At 45.4% G+C, this 17,650-nt stretch overlaps 1 protein-coding gene across 1 annotated transcript; it reads right to left on the bottom strand.

Annotated features, from left to right (window-relative positions):
* Positions 1-616: 616 nt before the first annotated feature.
* Positions 617-15,978, bottom strand: LOC138569696 (nmrA-like family domain-containing protein 1). Its single transcript, XM_069647902.1, has 5 exons — positions 15,705-15,978; positions 5,664-5,902; positions 5,165-5,414; positions 4,680-4,870; positions 617-900 (listed from the first exon to the last, which is right to left on the bottom strand). Exons 1-5 carry the CDS (start codon positions 15,742-15,744, stop codon positions 721-723), a joined length of 900 nt encoding a protein of 299 aa, XP_069504003.1. The 5' UTR covers positions 15,745-15,978; the 3' UTR covers positions 617-720.
* Positions 15,979-17,650: the final 1,672 nt, after the last annotated feature.

Genomic DNA, 17,650 nt, shown 5'->3' with positions numbered 1-17,650 from the left:
CATAGACAGTGTACATATTTATCATTTTAGTATTACCAAGCACAAAGTGTGTTAGTGTGTGTGTGTATATATATATTATGAACCTTACTGATATAAAGAACTGTGTTATCACTAACAGTGTGTGGACGTTCCTTTGTTGGGGGCTTGGGCACTCACTGTACTTAAGAACCAGCCTGCATCACCTGAGAGCTTAAGCCCATAGCTACCCTATAGAGAATCTTGGCTGGGGTGCTCTGTGTGGCTACTTTGCCATACAGAGGAGAGGAGTACAGAAACCCCCCTCCAGTCTTTACACAGGTTGAACGCATAGGCAAGAAAGCAGTACTGCTGGGCTGACATGACTGTTCAAATGTTAGACTGAGTGTTATATACAAAAACGTAGACTTGGAACGAGGATCAGGTTTGACAAGCAGCAACAGGCTCTCCTTTCACGTAATTCCCGACCCTTACATTAAGTGGCACTGTTCACAGCTAGTGACGGGTGCAAAACAGCAAACAATGTAATTCAAAAGCAGCCTTCATGGAAGGAGTTCAGAAACAAAAGGTGCAGGCTTAAACATGCTGAAAAATACACTGGTCTATAAAACAAAAAAAGGTGGAACAAAAATGCACCAAGTACAGAAAAAAATATTTTTTATTACACAACACAATTAATATCAAGATAAACCAGCACAGGAAAAGACACGTACAGCTTTTGGACAGAAATCCCCGATTCAGACTTCACAGGTCCTTAAAGTCAGCCGTGTGCTTTGCCATCCACTCTGCAAAACTCAGGGCTTTCGGGTTAAGTTGTAAAGTCAGCTCTATATTGCGGTCTGGATTCATCAAGTAGAAGCGGAACATGTTTGCCAATTCCAAGGCCCCAGGGAAGCCTAGTTTCTCATAATCGTCAGCACTCATCTGGAAATCAGCAAAAACATTAGCATTAAAATGGGTGAAAAGTCCCATATCAATTTGTGTAATAAAGTGATCCAGTTGTGTAATACAATGAGTGACTATCAGTCATGACAGGCATTTCAAATTAATATTAGAAACATTGAGAAATGTTTAGCCATTCATTTATGCCTGCCCCATAAACAAGGGGCCCAGCACAAAGAACATGCAAACTGAAGGGCCAGTCATCAAGTGACCATTATGAGAGTCGGTAGTCTGTTAATTAAGCCAACACTTCTAATATTTTACATCAGCAGCTGAGGGCCAAGGCCTGCAATTTACACAGCCTGCCAGCCCTACAGATAAGGGGTGTATCGGCCACTTTCACTACCTAAAAATAGGCAAATACTCAACAACAAAAATAGGGAGTACAAATACCCCCAACAAAAAATAGGAAACAGACATGTAGGACCATGTGCCCGTGCTTACAGCCATGCAGCTCCAGGGATATGTTTGGACCAGTAGTGCACGTATTACCACAGGAAGAAACTATTACTATAACTGCCTGATCAGAAGACGATGCATCTTTTAATGTGCATGAATAACTAGATTCAAAGAAATACATATTACAAAAATGTTTCCGTTTTCCAGTTAAAACATTTTTACTCACTTATGTGATACTCTCATTGTGATCTCGACTTATATTTTTACTCCCTAAAACATCATTTTACTCCCAACTTTACAAACTAGGGAGTAAAATACTCCCTCTTCCAAATCTTTTCTGGAGCATTGCAGCCTGCTAGAAAGGCCCATAAAATGTGTTTGATCTCTGTTCCATCCAGCAGAGCATCAGTATAAAAACACAATTCCAAGTCGCAATAACACAGGACTGTAAACTATGTCCAAGAGAAAGTTCAGTTTATTGCCCAAAAAAAAAACCTACTAGAACTGCACGACTTTAGAATAGAATACAGACACAGACTAATTTCGAGGCCATGTGTAGGAAGGAATCTACCAATTGATAGCCATCATTCGTAGCAATATGTGACTATTGTGCTGGACCAAAATTGGTTATCAGGGAAAGAGGCCAAGCCTTTGTGGTGGTTCTGAGGGGCAGGGGAGGGAATAGATTTTCCACTACAAAGTTAAAATGGGAAATCATTGTAATTTCTGGATTTCTCCTGCCTTCCCTTACCCATATTACTGTCCGGGGACTAGGCCTGGCTAAACAGCAGTCTGTGGGGTGCATACATTACAATGGAGACAAAGGTAAGGGTAACAACCGCCGATTATCACAAGACGGCCGGCCAGCAGGGAGTTTAAACACTAAATTTCCACTAAAGGACTCCAAACAGATGGATGTGGGGGAACCAGTGTTCGAGGGAAACGAGGCGATAACACTTATGTATACCCCATGGGAAGAGAAAATGCAGCTTGTAAAGCGAGTGCTGCAAAGTGCACATTTTAAGCCCCAGAACTAAAATATAAAAATGAATATATGGCCGTTTTACAAAACTGCTCACTGGCAACATGGGGAAGTTGCTGAGTCCCCCCCTCCCACTGCCCCCGAAAAGGTTTAACCCCCCCCCCCCCGCAAACCGGTACTGCCAGGGAAACACTGGAACGCACATTACCTCTTTCGTCCTCAACATACAAAGCCACTGGTCAACCCCCACCCTCCTCCGTCCCGCTTTCATTTTCTGCATTGCATAATGGATGGTCTCACGCATTACACCGCTGCAAGTTAAGGGTGGGAGCAGAAACTTTCCTACCAGACATCACCAAAGTCAGACAGAACACTGTGGTGCACTTTCGAGATAGGTAAAGCTAACGGTGAGACTACACTAGAATCTCTAGTTTCTACAGGAATACTAAAACTACATTAGGATTGTACGTGTGTAGTAACAAGTCTCAGAAAGTCCAGTCTAAAGCTGAAGAGTCCAGCTCCTCTTTGGGTTCATGAAGGAGACTCAAAGTTTTTGAAGCCATCGCCATGAAAGGATAAATGCTGAGTAGTTATCAATTAAGATGGGATCTATACTGCGTGCAAAATAAGATTGCAAACAACTCCAGCAATGATCCAGGCCTCTGCATTTCTGCCAGAATCGCAATATACACAGTTTATAAAGATAAGCCCAGGGGTTCCTGCAATACTGCGATTAGCAGCGTGCAGAAATACAGAGGAGTATCATCCTAAAGGAAGAACAAGGATGTGGAACAGTGCTCCTAAAAATAGTGACCTCAAGCAAGCCTGGTTACAGAGTGGAGTTACAATCCTGGGTGGGGATGCGGTTGGAGAAAGCATTGGCAACGAGAATGCCTTCATATTGATGGACCCACTGCACTGGAAGCTACGGGAATAGTGGCTGTGATGGGTGTGCTTTCCTCTGAAGAGTAGTATAGCATCCAAGGTTTTACTAGTTAAAAGACGCCAAGAAAAACCCACTGGAGCAGAGGCTAAAAAAACCCAGAAAGGCATGGGTGTAGAATATTTACAAGTTCACAGAGTGGACAGAAATCTATACAAAAGTACTGGCAGCATACATATACATCGCTTAAAAAAGTATATACATTATTTTGTGGCACAGTTTAAACAAATACACTCTTCACAGATACACATCACAAAAGACAACTATATAGCAGCATAAATTCCACACAAAAAAAGCACCCAATACATCATTAGACTACATTATTTCATCAGTACACACATTCATTAAATATTAAGAACAGACTAAATCAGTAACTACTCACTCCATGAAGTGGTGTGCAGTCAAAATATCGAATCAATAATGTTGAAAGTCATAATCTCGAAAACAATAATGTCAACAAAAAGCGTCACATTTTTTTTTTATTTATATACAATTTTTTGGGTCCGTGAATAAAAAAAGGGGTAAAACAAAAAAAGAAATAAAAAAGGGGGGTTAGGGGGGGAACCCCCCCATTTCGAATAAAAAAGGTAATTAAAAAAAATTTGACTTTTTTGTTTGACATTTCTTTCCGAGATTATGACTTTTGACATTTTTGTTTTCGATATTATCACTATAAACCCCATGAAGTGTGTCTGAAATAAACCTGTAATGAGTCTAGTCATTATTGTATAGAATTCCAGAAAGCCATCATTTGGTATTCCTATTCTTTCTTATTTAGGGTCACTGCTGAAAAGTGTTAGACTTGTGGAACCTCTAATTTTTTTAGCCCCCCCCCCACTAAGAAGCCTGAACAAGAAGGCCAGCCACTCCAGAAGCAAAGAGCCACATTGTGGCTGGCCATAGGCCAGGAGCTTGCATAAAAAAACTAGGCACTTTTTCATTATTTTTGTACAAAAATGTTTAGGGGTAGCAAGGGAGACCCCTAGCGACCTCTAAATGACGTCCCTGAGTGTAACACTGGAGTAGCCACAGCATACTGCAGGCAGACAAACCAGAGACTAACAAACGGGTCAAGAGCAATGTAGGGCAGAGAGCTTTAGGGTGCAATTTCAAAGAGAAAGTCACCCTATTGAGCTCCTGAGCAGGTCAGGTGTACAAAACAGCTTGATATTTCAAGAGCCCAGAAAAGAAACTAGAGGCAGCTCTAGGGAACCCAAGAGTGCAGGAACCAGAGTAACATAACTGATATCAGGCCCAAAGCACCTCCAAGCGAGAGACCAGGGGTAAATCTGGCAGTTGCAGGGAGCCTTTGAGACCAGGGTTTATGGCAGGACACAGCAGCAAATTCAGACATTGACTTAAAAAAATAAATGCATTCAAAAACACACAAGGAATCTCTCGCACAAAAACAACAAGAGACGGGTTCTACTTCCTCACCTTAGCGTCCTTTACTTGTTTCCCTATACATTTAGACATGATGGCTGCATACTGTTCAGCAGTAAGCTTCTCAGTGCTGAGTCCAATATTTTTCCCAATGTACTGTTCTGGGGCTTTCAAGACGCTGACCACTACTGGACCAAGATCACTTACACCGATACCATCCATAGCAGCATCTCCAATTGGTAAGGCTGCAGGAAGAAGGGCACATCAAACAAGACATTTAGCTTCTGTACTGGCTTCATTGGCGTAAACCCTTTGTTTCTCTGTAGGCCTTCAGCTCATTTACATACAAAGCTAACAGTAACTAAGGCTAAAAACATACCTAAACATCTACTTGGTAGGCAAGCCACTTTTAAGGATCCAGAAAGCATATGGAAATATATCCAAGGAAAAACACATCCACTATTCCAACAATGGGCCATCTATGGAAGCACACATCATCCTATGTGCCCACAAGCATTACTAGATCAACTCAGTCTTACCAAGCACATAGCCATCACCATCTGGGGCCTTCTGCGGCCGGAAGAAGGTGAGAAAGTTGTCATAGTAACACGGCAGTCTGATGCTGGTCATAGGGACACCAGTGGCTCTGGCATACTCTTCCACCTCACCCTTGCCGTCAAAGTGCTTCACCTCCAGCTTGCCCTCAGTCAGCTTTTTCACATTCTCTAGGCCGCTGTAAACCACGTGATGTAAGCCCTTGCTCTTGGAGAGGTCAGCCAGACATTTTCCCTGCAACAAATCAACAGGGAAAAAGGACTTCAGGCAGGTCAAGTCTTGTGCACACAATACGAGACAGAATCCTGGCTGAAAACGGGTTTCGGAATGAGGGCGTCTCCCCTGTACAGCCGGGAGATCAGGTGTGTAGTTTATATTTCCTTGGATCACTTCCGACACGGCCGCTGGAAATGTGTGAGGGGCACATCACTCCTACATCCTGCCCCCCCACCCCTCCTATGTTGAAAAAAGAGTATGTCTCACCTGCATAACCTCTTTCTCTTTGCTCAAATGTTCCCAGTAATTGGTGACAATGAAGGCTCCATAGGCACCAGTAAACGCAGGCTCCAAAGTCTCAATGTGGTCGATGTCCCCCTTCACCAGTTCGGCACCAAGTTTCTTCAAATCTTGCGACGAGGCCTTCTGGGGGTCCCGCGTCACTGCCTTAACAGCAAAGGTGCCGTCGTCTAGAAGAGCCCTGGCAACAGAGCCCCCTTGGCTGCCTGTTGATGAACAAATACAAAATCAAGACAGATCACCAGCCTATGCTTTAGCTACCTCACTATGCAGGGAGCAGGACTTCACTTGAAGCATTCAAAAGCAGGGTCAGAAGCTGCCTTAGCAGCACTTTCCAGGGGTATAGTACACATCCCCTCTGGCTAGTGTGAAGAGCCAGAAATGATTCCAGCTTTGTTAGTGCAGCTTAACAGCAGTACTTGAAATACCTGTAGGCTGGTTTAGCAGTGACTGTACCTTTCCCCCTCTTCACTTCTCTGGGGGCTGTAAGAGATTATTAGTGCGGACATAGTTGCCAATATGATTCTGAGGAGAGGTGAGTGTGCACAACCTAAATTCTTTATTTCTTATTTAAATATCTTCCTTTATCAGTGGATTTGTACCCCATGTAGATAAAGTGCCTCCGTGAAATGGCACTACAATGGCATTTGGAGATGAGACTTGGCTGTGTAGCCAGCGGTGTGGGCTGCACTCCTGGAAACAACATTCATGTGGTATATTTCATAATGTTTTTATCAGTAAATAACAATACTAAGGTTTCCATTTGCGTGTTATAATCTTAATTTAATCTTTCGATAAATCTTGAATAAGTAAACTCAAGTGGTTGCAGATGCATCAGAAATGAGGCCTGTGCATTTCGAACTGAATAGTCCTTCAGGGCCAGTAACTTGTGTACCAACATTATAATGATCCATAGTTTAAGGTATTGAATAGTATAAAATCACAGAAAAAATTGCCAATATGACCCTTTCCAATCCCTAGGTGCTTATCCAATCCTTGTTTTTTTCCATTGCATTCTTGGACTTTTAGTCCGAGTTTAATAATAGGAAAAGTAGAACTACAAGTCCCAGAATGCAAAGAAAAAAAACAGGACTGGATAAGCACCTACAGAAGGGAATGGATCATGCTGGCATCCATGGTCAGAGCAGAAACACAAGGCGGTTCTTTACACCTGGCAAGGTCTGTGCCAGCGAAGTAACGGTGCGGGATATCCTGTGCTCTTGCCCCTCCTCAAGAGTACAGCAGTGATGCCCTAGCTGAATGTAAATACCATGTCCGTGATTAAAGAAACTTCATGCCCAGGGCAGGTAAAGTGGGCAACATTTCTCCCCCTCTTCCAGGTCATGCAACCACAGAGGGGCAGGAATTGCAGCCCATCTGGATGCCTCAATGTCAATGCGTGTCTCACATGCATAGCACAATTGAGCACAGCTTCACTTAGTTACTAGAAGACCCTTTAAAAATAGATATTTTGGTTTCAAAAATACAAATAGGTAATGGGGCGCACTCCAAATGGGCAGAAAGCGCTTCCTTAGACCAGCAAATCTTACAGGTCGGTCCTTCAGAGTTAGAAAAGCTCAGGAGCAGGAATCTACTTGACCCATGTATGTGTAGCCCAGACGAGCCTGTTAGATTGACAGCAGTCCCCCCTTGTCGAGTTTCTGGCTGGTGGCAGTGGTTACCATGCAAAATATTCCACCAGAATATTTCCAATGGGTTTTTCCCAATCATTTGAAACGCACCACTTTTTTGGTGCAATGTTAAAGATACCGCTGGGTTATTTAATATTTATTCCCCGGTTGGGTCTTTTTGCCAGGACTCGGTTTTAAAATGGCGTTTGTGTTCGCCTCTGTAGCTCCAAGTCGAGCCCTTTGTTCCACTTTTGGCGGGGTTCTGCACAGAAGCCTCCAAAAGTGGTGCCACTCTGTCTGGGTCTGCAGGATGTGTGGGAGTTGGGGGCGGGGAATAGGCACCCTGGACTGAGTTGCGTCGGCAACTCAAGTCGCACTCTTGTGCGATTGGCCCAGTGGTGTTTGAGTGACAGCTAAGACTGATGAATGGGGGTTTTCTGCATAAAAGCAGGACTTTGGGGACTGGAACTTCAGAAATCACCACAGGACCTAAAGAATCCCAAGAGGGAGAAGCTGAGCCGACCTGCGACGACGACACCACCGGTGGAGCCCTGCTGAACCGAACTCACCACTTCCCAACGACAGAGATCATCTTCTTCTAGGAGAGTCTTCTTCCTTTGAGCTGGTGGGGTTAACCAGTTCGTCTTTTTTCGCCTTCCTGGATCGTCTCGTGGTCGAATCGCCCGTGCCAAGCACCCCGGCGGCCGGATAGCCACGCTTCACCACTACCGCGAATAAAAGGGTAGTACCTTTTAACTGAGAAACTCTGCGGCTGGTTTCTTCCCTGGCAGTGCAACAACCTCCAGCTTTCCTCCACGTCGAAATCTTCTCTTCCCCTGGACGAAGCACCGACTTGCACCCGCTGCCAGGAACAACTGCCCCCGCTCGAGCTTTCTCACAATTTCAGGTACTGTGTCCCGTCTGGTCTCCCTTGTAACAGACTGTTCAAGGTGTCCCGTAAATCCTCGACTCTATCCTGGGGTGACCTCAGACCAGTTAACTAACTTTTCTGAACTGATCTAACTCCTTTTGGAACTATCTGAAAAGACTTAAAGTGTACTTCAACTGTGTGATCTTGGGCACATTCCGCCTTGCTCTCTCCAAGTGTGGGCCTGGCCTATGAACTTTTTGCTCTACAGTAGACCCTGCCTTTCTTGACTTGCTGTGGTTCTTTAAAAGTGTTGGTATTGTGTGTTTTCCTATTTCTGCCTCTTCTCTCCCTTTTTAAATCATTATTGGAGTGCCATCTATGGTCACGCACTCACCTCTGTTTTGCTAAATAAGTGATGAACTAACCTAGACTTGTCAAATAATTAGGGAGGTGTATATATTTCTAGTGACTGTTTGAACTTGCTTGACATATTAGTGCCAGTGTATCTTTACAAGTGTGTTTTTAAATAAATAATTATATACCAAAGCTCTGGTCAGTGTTTTCTTGTGCTATTGTCTCTTTGTACCTAATGTATATACTGCTTAACTCTTCTTGAGAGAAGTCTGACTGCTCAGCCACAGCTACCAGGTAAAGCTGGGTGGTACAGACTGCGACCAATTGGGTTTACTGCTAACACCTGTAGTCTTAAACTTTTTGCAGTGGTCCCTAAGGGAACTGCACAGGTTTCTGCCTAACAAAGAGCGTTATAAATAACTTAAGCGCGGACCGGGCGATCGAACCTGTGTTGCTCTGTGTCGTCTTGCTTGCAAGGCAAGCAGATTGCCCCCAAGCTATCCCCCCCGAGACTCTTGATGCATTGACAGAAAAGCTTGGAATGTACTGCATTGCAATACAGTGCCTATTGCAATCAATGGGATTGAAGCAAGGCAGCTTCAGAGATGTTATGGGGAGCACTGGACAACAAATGGGTTTCACCGAAACACTGCTTAAGATTTTTGCTCTACACATCTTTAATGTTCCTTCTTATTCCTGCTTGGCCACAAAATGTAAAAACATGGCTGTGGTTCAAACCTCACTCCTAGGATACATCACCCTTGTCCTCCTGTGTATTGGCAATGGTGGGTTGGCGAGGGTCCACTGTATTATTTTAACCTGGGAGAGACTGCTCGAAACAACTTTTCCTATGTTCACACAGCACGAAAAGTGCACAGAACTGAGTCAATGCACCTCTGTACATAAAGAGTGTGCTTTACAGCAATTTGGACGTGCAGCAGCGGCTGTGCTATTGGTCAGTTAGGGTGCTAGATTTTAAACGGGATTGATGAAGCAATAACAAGCATGTTCATCGGGCTAGGATCCACTCCATTGTTTTACCAGATAGATTACAGTCATCACCCATTTACCCTATCAGTGCATGTTCCCGTTTATCTAGAGGCCAGTGAAGAAATCTTGCAGTAATGTTAGCAGCTGGCTTCATGTCACCAGGGACATCAGTCAAGTCCCTGGAATTGCTGTTACTAATGTCAGAGGTCTCATCATTTCCACTCTCCACTAGACATCAGCAAGTATTGGGGTAAGAAATAGTCTGCATGTGAAGAGGTGGAGGGGGGCTGGTTATGCCCTGCTACAACTTGAACTTGCACCCCCCATCTCCTGAGGCTACTATGGATCAAGCCCAGAAAGAGCACCCTCAAAATGAAACAGAACAACCTGTCGACCGCACAGGCAGGATGCAAAGAAGGGCTCTGGGTCATGGAGGTTTGAGCGGGACTGAAAAGTGTTAAATAATGAAAGCAACAAGGGTTTCTGTCCATCAAACTTCTTTAATAACGACAAAGGGGTGTGGGATCATTAAAATACATAATCTGGCAGCTCTTTCTAGCATGTCCTGGAGAAGATGTTTATTGTGCAAGCTATAAGAAACAAAAATTAAATATTAAAAGTCAGCATTTGCACACAAAAACCCAAGGCACGTCAGAAGAAACACCTCACAGAGTACCATGTTTAGTGCCATAAAGATTAGTCACCCTAAATGGCTTTACACACCGCAGAGTACTGCACATTACCCATTAATTAGCCACAAATAAATAAGTGCACCAATGAAAATGCCATGGTGAGCACAGCTCTGCAAAACCTTTGCACCATGTGGGTCCGATACTACATTAAAGCAACCACATGGTCATTCTATGAGAACAGGAAAGGAAACTGGCAAGAGGACACCACACACACCTACGCCCATGCAATAAAGCAAGCACTATCCCACTAGAGTTCCAGGAACTCTAGCCAAATGGCACTCAAAACCACAAGGCTACAAGTTGCTGGCACCACAAAACAAAAGCAACCACAACATTGCTTGCAATGGGACACCAAGGGTCTGATTCATGGAATTGTTTGCGATGGAAATAGAGAACTTGCGCGCCAAACAGCGTGCATAATCCTGTTTGTCAATTCATGGAATGGAATGTGCAGAATTTTTCTTGGACTTGCGTGATTTTCACAGTGGTCCGGCACGCCCCTGCGAGCAGCCGAGTGCCTTGCGCGAGACAACATGCAGAGTGTAGGCGTGGTTGGCCCTGGCAAGGGGGCGGAACACAGAAAATGGGGAATCACATGCGAAAAAGTGGACATTACAAGGGACGGGCCGCAGGCAGTCCATTGTGTGCCCGCTATTGCGCGGATTAGGTATTCAGGGATCCAACCACGGCATCTCCTGCCAGGAAAACGGCCACACAAAGCCCTCATACTATCCGCCACCCAGAGGCAGGCGTACAGACACTTGCACATAGGATTCACTGAGCAGAGGTATGATTGGGTGTCAGATTTTGGGGTACATGCATGCAGCTGGGGTTCCGATCTAATTTAGGGGTGCTTGTAAGCAGTGTAGCGGGGTGCAGTGCGGTTTATGGGGGTTTGCACGCAGGTTTTCCGAGTTACAATAAATTGTACACATGTTATTGAGGTGCCAGTAAAAGTTACATGGGACCCCGCTCAGGGCCCCCGAGATGCAGGCCGGCTTGCAGGGACACGAAGCACCGTTTTGAGGGTGCATGTATTCGCACTCAGAGCATGCAAAGGTGGCTATTTTTGATTGGCGTAGGGGCGTGTCAGCCGCGTCTTACGCATATGGTTATTTTCCATTAACAATTCCATGAATACGCAAAGTGCTCAGAAAAACTTCTGCACCCAGGCTCACACAGTGATGTTCCCGGCACACGGGATATCAGCTCTTTTACATGAATCGGGCCCTATAACATTGTTAAGGGGAGGGGGCTATCATGTACATACAATGTCAGAAAATTGGGTGTGGCCGAAATGTTGCAGGAACACACATCAGCAAAATAAAAATAAGAAAATGTTTTAAACAACCCATGCGAGCTACCACACACTTAGCTACTTCCCTGGGTAGCCGATCCAAACCAACCACAGGAAGAATACAAGCAGGGAAAAGGGAGGTGGCACATGTCCCCTGTCTAATGATACACATGTTCAGTCTCGCTTAAACAGCGATTGTGCAGCAACTGTGCATCCACGCTCACAAGAATCATTCTCAAACCAACACTCCATATAAGATAACCCGCCACCCAAATGAGACAACTATCATCACACTAAGAAAGCCACACTGAAACTAGTAAGTACAAAACCAAATGCACTAGACCGACATACACAATACTCTAGCAGTGCTCCTAGAGATGTACCGACTCCCTAACAACCCAACACACACACACGTATGGTGACCCACTTATGCGACAATCCAAAAGCCCAGGTACGGACCGAGCTGTACCGTGTCACTCCCAGACAGAGGGATGGATATGGGCAGAGATTGCAAGCAGATACTGGGATGTAGAGGATGGCCTGAGTAAGAAAAATGTAGAGACAATCTAACGCAAAATATTGACAGAAATGAGAAACAGCCTTGTCATGCTGAACTGAACACTTTGGAGGAAGAATTTTTTTACTAAAATTCCAAAAGACACAAATGAATGTGCAGGTGTGCAGTCATAATGTCGACAGTCAAAATGTCGAAAAACAATAATGTCGACAAACAAAAATGTCGACAAACAAAAATGTCGACAAACAAAAATGTCGACAAACAAAAATGTCGACAAACAAAAATGTCGACATTTTTCGATATTTTTTCGAAATTGTGTACTTATTGTAAGAATAAATAAATAAATAAATATATAATAGATTGTGTTGAGTATGAGGGGTGGGAGGGTGGTTGGAGGGGGTGTGGGGGGGTGGCAGGGGGGTGTTGGGTGAGGGGGGGTTGGGGGGGACCCCCCCCAATAGTAAATGATACTCTGTTTTGTTATTTATTTATTGAAAAAATAAATAAATAAATATATAATTAGAATGTGTTGAGTATGAGGGGTGGGAGGTGTGGGGGGGTGGCAGGGGGGTGTTGGGTGAGGGGGGGTTGGGGGGGACCCCCCCCCCAATAGTAAATGATACTCTTTTTTGTTATTTATTTATTGAATAAATAAATAAATATATAATTAGGATGTGTTGAGTATGAGGGGTGGGAGGGTGGTGGTGGGGGTGTGGGGGGGTTGCAGGAGGGTGTTGGGTGAGGTGTTGATAGTTTTAAGGGTTTATAGTCATAATGTCAAAAAAAAAAAATGTCGACATTGTTTTTTCGAAAAAATGACTTTTTACATTATAAGTATAGGATGTCGACATTATTTTCGACATTTTTTTTCCGACATTATGACTATAAACCAATGTGCATTTTCTCCAATCAACAATACGAATAACCAACCCTACTAAAACCTCACCTCTCTTCACACACCTCTCCAACCCTAACCAGACACAACAATACCTCTTAAACCACAGCAACCCGCACGCACTTCACCACAATGCAACACAAGAGTCTGACTGGATACCACACCAAAAGCTCAGTGAACGGTGTTAACCGAACTGAAGCTGCCAACAGCACATCACAGCTACCTTGCTCTCTCTCCAAACTTCATCCTACCAACGCGCTCTTACCCTTCCCCCTTCTTTTTTAGATCCACCAAAGGACCACTACAGTGGTGAAAGTGCGCGGTATAAATATCCATTAACATCTGGAACCACAAATAAATGCAACAGTGAAGAAATGTTTGTCCTCCTCCACACAGCAAGAAGAATTCTACCTTTCCTCTCCTTCACGCACAAAACACTCACCATCGTCGCCCTAATCATGTCAAAAATCGACTATGCAAACAGCCTCTACCTCGGAATACCAGAATACCTCCTGAAGAAACTGCAACGGATCCAAAATGCAGTAGCAAGACTACTCCTCAAACTATCCAGAAGAGACCATATCACTCCAACCCTAAAAACACTACACTGGATCCCAGTAAAACAACGCATCACCTTCCAAACATTGTGCATAACACACAGAGCAATCAGCGGACAAGGAGCAGAATTCCTACAAAATAACAGTCTACAAACCAACGAGACCAATCCGATCAAGCAACGCAATCCACCTGGAACTCAAACCATACCTTAAGAAAAAACTTGGAGGCACCTCCTTCTACCACCTAGCCGCAAAAACCTGGAACGACATCCCAAAAGAAATAAGAAACACTGAAGATCACCTAAAATTCAGGAAATCACTAAAAACCTGGCTCTTCAACACCACAGACTAAATCTAGAAACCAAAACCGGAAAAAGGATGACTAAACCGGAAAGGACACGGACATCCCCGACCCGAGAGGGTAACTCCCACAGCACCTGGACGGGTGACACCTGATAGACTGGAACTCAGGCGGCACGCACGGAAACTGAGTGAACTACCCCAGACAATCCAACCATCACTTCGCCCGCCCCTTAGCTACCACCAGGCACCACAGTGATGTGGAACTGTCGAGATATTGGCAATCACCACATGACCTGAGAGGTTGACATTGGCAGGTGCACTGACCACAGGAGTATGAAGGGAGGATAAGGGGAGCTATGAGAGAGCATGTTAGAGGTGGGGGCCAGAGGAGTAAGGAACCTTATATGCCAGTCGGACCCAGATCAGGACAGAGCCACATCAGGGAAGACTACACAAGCCGAGCGCCTCAATTCAAGATAGAGACGCAAACTAACCAACCCTACTAACAATTTCCCTTTTCTGCATACACCTCTCAAACTCCAAACCAAACACAACCAAAACCTACAGTACAACAAACCGCACAAACTTCACTACATCGCAACAACAAAACAAAAACACACATAGTATTGCACAACAGTACACAACGACTACCGGCCGCAAACATCCCAGGCCCAGCCAACGGACCCACCGGGCTGAGGACGCCAACAGCACATCACTGCTCCCTTGCACTTTTCCCGCTTCCCCCCCACTAACTCAACCTCCCCTCCTCTTTCAGAGCCGCCAGAGCACCAGGGGACCACTCCGGTTGTGATAGTGCACGGTACAAATGTCCTTTAACATTAACATCAAGCTTACTTAGGAAATACATACGTGCCAACATTCTTATTACCTGTGAGGGAGATTTTGTAACGAAAAGAGGAAGAATTGAACGTGCCCATAGGCTTGCATTGAGGTTAAAATTATTTTAGGAGGGAGATAAATAGCAATATTTTTTCATTTCAAAATCACGAGTCTCCGGTCTAAATCAGGAGGGTTGGCATCATCTCCAGTGATCTTTTGTTATTATGAGGGTATTCATTGAGCGCAGACCTATCTACGAGTAATAACAGAGCACTTTACAATAAGAAGGTGCCCAACATGGAGAGGGAAGCAGAGAAACAAGGAAGCTAACGGGAGAAGGGCAATGGCAGTTTGGTAGCAGGGGATTTAGAAGCTTTCAGGGGAGATAACAGATTATCCATTCTCAGGTAGGGTGGGTAGTGGAGGGCATGTAGACCTAGCAATAATATTGACGCGTTTATATTTTGAGGGGGGGGGGAAGTACATTGACACGTTTATATTTTGAGGGGACGTATATTTAAGTGTGTGGGAGCGGGGGAACATTATCATTTTTTCCCACCCAGTTGATAACGTTTTTAATTGATTCCCTTTGAAACAGAATCCCGTATGCTCAGATGTTATTGGTCTTTTATACTGCACACAGGACCACCCTAGTGGTTTTAAATCACTGAGCCGTGTCCATGTCATGGCGAATTGTGACCGATCATGCCCAGGATCGCACCCTGACAAATATGGGACAAGTGGGGCACGGTCTGGGGAATCAAAATTGTGTTATCTGTGTTTAAATAAGTGTTAAACCCCCCACACACAGAAGCAACGGCTCATTGAAGCAAATCCAGCCGTTCCTGCTTAATTGCAGCGAGTTCTATTACCATTATTAAACTAAGAATACACATCCCAAGAAAGCAGAGGAAAATCACGCTGAATAGGGGTCTCCACGAAAGACGTCGGTATATGGGAATGAACCAGAACGGACTTTGTGATTTTTAACAACAGGCGCTGCTTTAAAATTACGAGTGTTCCCCTAATGGCGATTCCCTGTCACCGTTTTCTCCACTCACCAGTCGCTCCAAACACCACGATGACTTTCTTCTCGGACATTGTGACGGCGCGCAGATGGCTTAGATGGATGTGCAAAAACCCGCGCACATGCAAGGAGAGGATTGGAGGGAATGACAGCGAACGTCAACAGCTGCAGCAGCTATAGGTTTTTAGGGGGCGGGACCTACCCGCAGTAACCCCGCCCCAACGTTGCACTTCGCCAGGCATTTCGCCTTGTCAAAATGACTCGACAGCTTTTTGTTGTGCGCTCCCCGGAGGCAGCTAGAGAAAAATGTTCTGATTACTTACCGGTAATCTTCATTACTCCTAGTCCTACTCTTCCTCGTCACAGTACTTACCTCATGAGGCACCCGCCTCCGACACAGGACCTTCTTCTATTTCTTCTTATTTCTATAACTCCTCCCCCACACCCACGTTACTTAGTTTCATATTACCAAGCCGCAGCATGGGACCTTCCCCGCAGGGAGGGTGAGGAGGGTCGTCAGTACTGTGACGAGGAAGAGTAGGACTGGGAGTAATGAAGATTACCGGTAAGTAATCAGAACATTACCTCCACGTCCACTCTTCCTCGTCCCAGTACTTACCTCATGAGGTATACCAAAGCAACAAACGGGGAAAAAGGTCCCAATGAGACACAGAGTCAAAACAGTGCAGAAACACACACCTTTAATAACTCCAATTTTACATCCCCACAGACAAAGCTCCAACCCCGAAGGAACCAACCCCCGAGTGGGAGACATTCAACCTATAGTGGTTGATGAAGGTGCTCTGATCAGCCCAAGTGGCAGCTCTACATATCTCCTGTAGAGAAACCCCCCTTGCATCGGCCCATGAGGCCGCCAAACCTCTGGTGGACCGCCCCTGAACGTGCGCAGGCACAGGCAGGCCCGAAGCCACATAGGCCATGGAGACCACAAGACGGATCCATCGGCTAATGGACACTACAGATGCCTTACGCCCAGCCCCAGCCGGGCCAAAAGTAATCAGAAGACTGTCAGAGCGGCGGAAAGGGGCAGTTCTAGCCAAGTACTCCAACACCGCCCGCCGCACATCAATGTTATGCCAAGCCACTTCCTCTGGCGTTTGGGGATTTTGAAAAAAGGCAGGGAGAACCAGATCCTGAGAGGTGTGAAAACGAGAAACAACTTTAGGGAGAAACTTTGGATCACACCTCAGCACCACCGAGTCCGGCAGAACCCTCAGGAAATGGGGGTTACATAACAGAGCCCCAATCTCCCCAAGCCTACGGGCAGAAGTTATGGCAATCAGAAAAGCAGTCTTCAGCGTCAGATGTTTCATATCAATTTCGGAAATGGGCTCAAAGGGAGGCCCTTGAAGAAACTTTAAGACAAGAGGGAGATCCCAAGGAGGAAGCCCCTTATAAGTAGAAGGACGGGAAGAAGAAAAACCCCTGAGCAACTTCCCCACCAACACCTCCCCATCCAAGTGCCCATAAGGAATTTTATGGAGGCCCACTGAGAGCGAAGCGTGGAAACCGCCAGGCCCTTGTCAAATCCATCCCGGAGGAATTGAAGGATAGCGGGGAGGCCAGAACGCAGGGGGGGAATCCCAGACCGCCCACACCAGTCCCGGAAATGGCTCCAATGTCTGCCGTAAGCCTTCAGAGTGGAGGGTCTAAGAGCATTCATTATGGAATCCACCACAAGACCAGAAAACCCCTGAGATATCAGCCTAGCCCGTGCAATATCCACACTGTCCATTGTATCTGGCGGACCCCCAACCGTAGCTCCCCCAGAAGGGGACAAGGCCACTTCGGAACCAGCCAAGGCTCCTGGCACCGAAGCTCCAACAGAGAGGGGAACCAACTCCGGCGGGGCCAGTACAGAGCGAACAACAATACAGTCACCCTGGATATTCTGATGCGCTGAACCACGCGAGGCAGAAGAGGAATAGGTGGAAAAGCATAAATGAGACCCTGAGGCCA

This window comes from Ambystoma mexicanum, chromosome 2q (assembly GCF_040938575.1).
Source record: "Ambystoma mexicanum isolate Mex_15411 chromosome 2q, UKY_AmexF1_1, whole genome shotgun sequence".
Taxonomy (NCBI): domain Eukaryota; kingdom Metazoa; phylum Chordata; class Amphibia; order Caudata; family Ambystomatidae; genus Ambystoma; species Ambystoma mexicanum.
The sequence above is the reverse complement of the archived record's forward strand: the minus strand, read 5'-3'. Positions and strand labels throughout refer to the sequence as shown.